General features: G+C 41.5%; 1 protein-coding gene across 2 annotated transcripts; it reads right to left on the reverse strand.

The window, feature by feature from the left end:
- Positions 1–426: 426 nt before the first annotated feature.
- On the reverse strand, positions 427–2,140 carry LOC117550433. Of its 2 annotated transcripts, XM_034222873.1 has the most exons (4): positions 2,018–2,140; positions 1,843–1,905; positions 711–1,133; positions 427–592 (listed from the first exon to the last, which is right to left on the reverse strand). In XM_034222873.1, the coding sequence occupies exons 1-4, from the start codon at positions 2,079–2,081 to the stop codon at positions 525–527; spliced, it is 618 nt and encodes a 205-aa protein (XP_034078764.1). In that variant the 5' UTR covers positions 2,082–2,140; the 3' UTR covers positions 427–524. The 2 variants fall into 2 exon arrangements, 1 of the variants encoding a protein (XP_034078764.1); XR_004569644.1 differs by lacking the exons at positions 1,843–1,905; positions 2,018–2,140 and adding an exon at positions 1,234–1,506.
- Positions 2,141–2,346: the final 206 nt, after the last annotated feature.

The following is a 2,346-nucleotide window of genomic DNA, read 5'->3' on the forward strand; positions in this document are numbered from 1 at the left end:
GCTCAAGCACTACCTAGAGTCTATGTGTGCACGTCTCTGATGTCCGTTACTTTGCATGGAGCAAACTAGTGATTCTGAGTCACTTTGCACGCTGGAAACTGGTGCTTCTGTAATGGTTGAAGCTATGCTATTTACGCCATTCAGATGGCTTACTCCGTCTGCGAGCTGATTTAAAAGCCCGAGACCTGGGTAAGTGTCAGCGCTTTGGTAGTATGCCAATACCCATTCCAAAGCACTATCTAAGGCTGGGGGATGGCTTGAGTTTGTTTGTGATGAGATTGGAAGTTCTTCGTCGTTTAACTCATTGATATTGTCCGAACACTGAGGAAATGACATATCTCCATACACGAATTCCTCATCACTGCTTAGTTCATTTATGTCGTTTATAGACTGAAGAAAAGAAAATTCTCTATCTGCTAAATCATCCATGTTTGACCGTTTATGAAACAAAAATCAGAAATACATTTGTCACAGCTGAAGAAACATACCGGTCGGTTACATCGGCATCAATTTACATGAGACCCTCAGTAGGTGTGTCCATAAAGATGGCAGTAGCAGCAGTGTTGGTCACCTTGATAATAGCTTGACTGATCTATACAGAAAAAAAGATAGAGAAAAAGAAGGATAAGTATTTTGAAAAACACATGATTATACATTTAACACTATTCATTTATCAAACATCTTGTAAAATAAACATAAAACTCATTTACCGGGGTGATATCTCGTCAGGAGGGGATCTGTGACGAGTGATATACCGGCTTGGATCTCTCGAATATTCTGTGCTGATGGTTCACCCTCGACCCGAGGACTAAGGGGTGAGTCTGTCTGACTCGTTAGGAGTGTGTCTTGAACGGGGTGCAACTCAAAGTCGTCCAGATAGGCACTGCAAGTGTCAAAATCGGCCTGCAGTTCTGGTGGAATTTGTAGGAAGGTTTCAGATATAGGCTGCTGCTGCTGCTGCTGCGGGGTAGTGTTGAAAAGGGGGCTGTCTGTCTGGTTATCTGAGTCCCGGGGGAGGGCGACGGCTGGCCCCCAGGGGTCTGCGGTTACCTCAAAGGGTGGGTTGTGTATGAACTCCTCGGGGAAAAAGTTTTGATACACAGAGCCTCTGTCTGTGCTATAGACTTCGTCACCTTTAAAAACAAAAGAGTAAAAAACCGTTATTCGGGATACTGCACATAAAAACCTTATTTGATTTCAAAATAAAAATACAATCAGTTTAAATATACTCACTTTCCACAGGGGGTGAATTAAGGTAGGCTCCAAGTACAGAGCATATTAATTCCAATACTATTTGTTGTGGAATATTTTCCAAGGCCCATAACTTTGACCCAGTGTATCAGTTCAAACTGTCCTGACTGAGCACAGGCACCTGTAACCTTGGCTGCTGTGCTCTCAGTGTTCTGTCTCCCTGTTCCTGCCTGTTGGCGTCAGCTGATAGAGGTGTTATCATTCTATCTTGTTATGCAGCATGTTGATGATGCTCTCTGAACTAGCTAAATACATGGGTCTGGGATAGAGTTCTTCAGGATTGACGTGGCAACTCTACCGTGAAGTCAGAACCTCTGACTCTTGGACTTGTGATGTGAATCCTCCGGCCGTTAACTCCAAATAAACCATCATGTGTTTGACATCAAAGCTACTGCTCCTACCGTGTCTCCTTCCTGAGTCGGTGACTCCCAATGCATAGCTACACAGACGTTTCCTCTACACTATTGGCCTTAGCTGACTCAGAGTATCCTGAGCTGAGAGACACAGAAAGATTTGATTATAATCCACACCATATTGCTCTATACTTTTCTAATTAAAAACATGTTTAAAAAGAAGTAAAAAGAAACTCACCTAGTATTTCAATAACCCCATGACCCAGCCACACATTAGGATTTCCAGCACACAGGATCTCTACTGCAAACAGAAGGACATAATGTTTTTAAGTATCTAATAATATATATATATATATATATATATATAAAAACAACATTTAATAAATACATGATATTATAAAATAAGTACTTACCACATTGGCTTGTGATGGCGTCCAGGTCAATAAAGCGCTGAGCTGGAATGGCAGGGTAATTCATCCCTTGTTTTTCTCTAACTGTAAATATTTTGTCGTCTTATATAGACCATCAAATAACAGAGCCTTGTCACCCTCAAAAAGAAACTGACCAATCGATGAGTCCTTTTATCCAGGTAATTAGCTATGCGTCTTTCTGCCCCCCCAGAAATGACTATTTAAATTTACCCTCAGACTGTTGATGGAGTATTTTAAGTGTTTACAGCCTTTATTTTGTTCTGATCAGCCACCCTGGAGCCGTCATGGAGTGAATAGGAAACACATTTAGA

This window comes from Gymnodraco acuticeps, unplaced genomic scaffold (assembly GCF_902827175.1).
Source record: "Gymnodraco acuticeps unplaced genomic scaffold, fGymAcu1.1, whole genome shotgun sequence".
Lineage (NCBI taxonomy): Eukaryota > Metazoa > Chordata > Actinopteri > Perciformes > Bathydraconidae > Gymnodraco > Gymnodraco acuticeps.

What these genes read in the sequence shown, in the direction of transcription:
- LOC117550433 (XM_034222873.1), bottom strand. Translation starts at nt 2,081, where the DNA reads ATGAATTACCCTGCCATTCCAGCTCAGCGCTTTATTGACCTGGACGCC. An exon ending in TGGGGTTATTGAAATACTAG is followed by an intron (nt 1,134 to 1,842) that starts GTGAGTTTCTTT and finishes TTGTTTTTAAAG; the next exon opens with GTGACGAAGTCTATAGCACA. An exon ending in CCTGACGAGATATCACCCCG is followed by an intron (nt 593 to 710) that starts GTAAATGAGTTT and finishes TTTTCTGTATAG; the next exon opens with ATCAGTCAAGCTATTATCAA.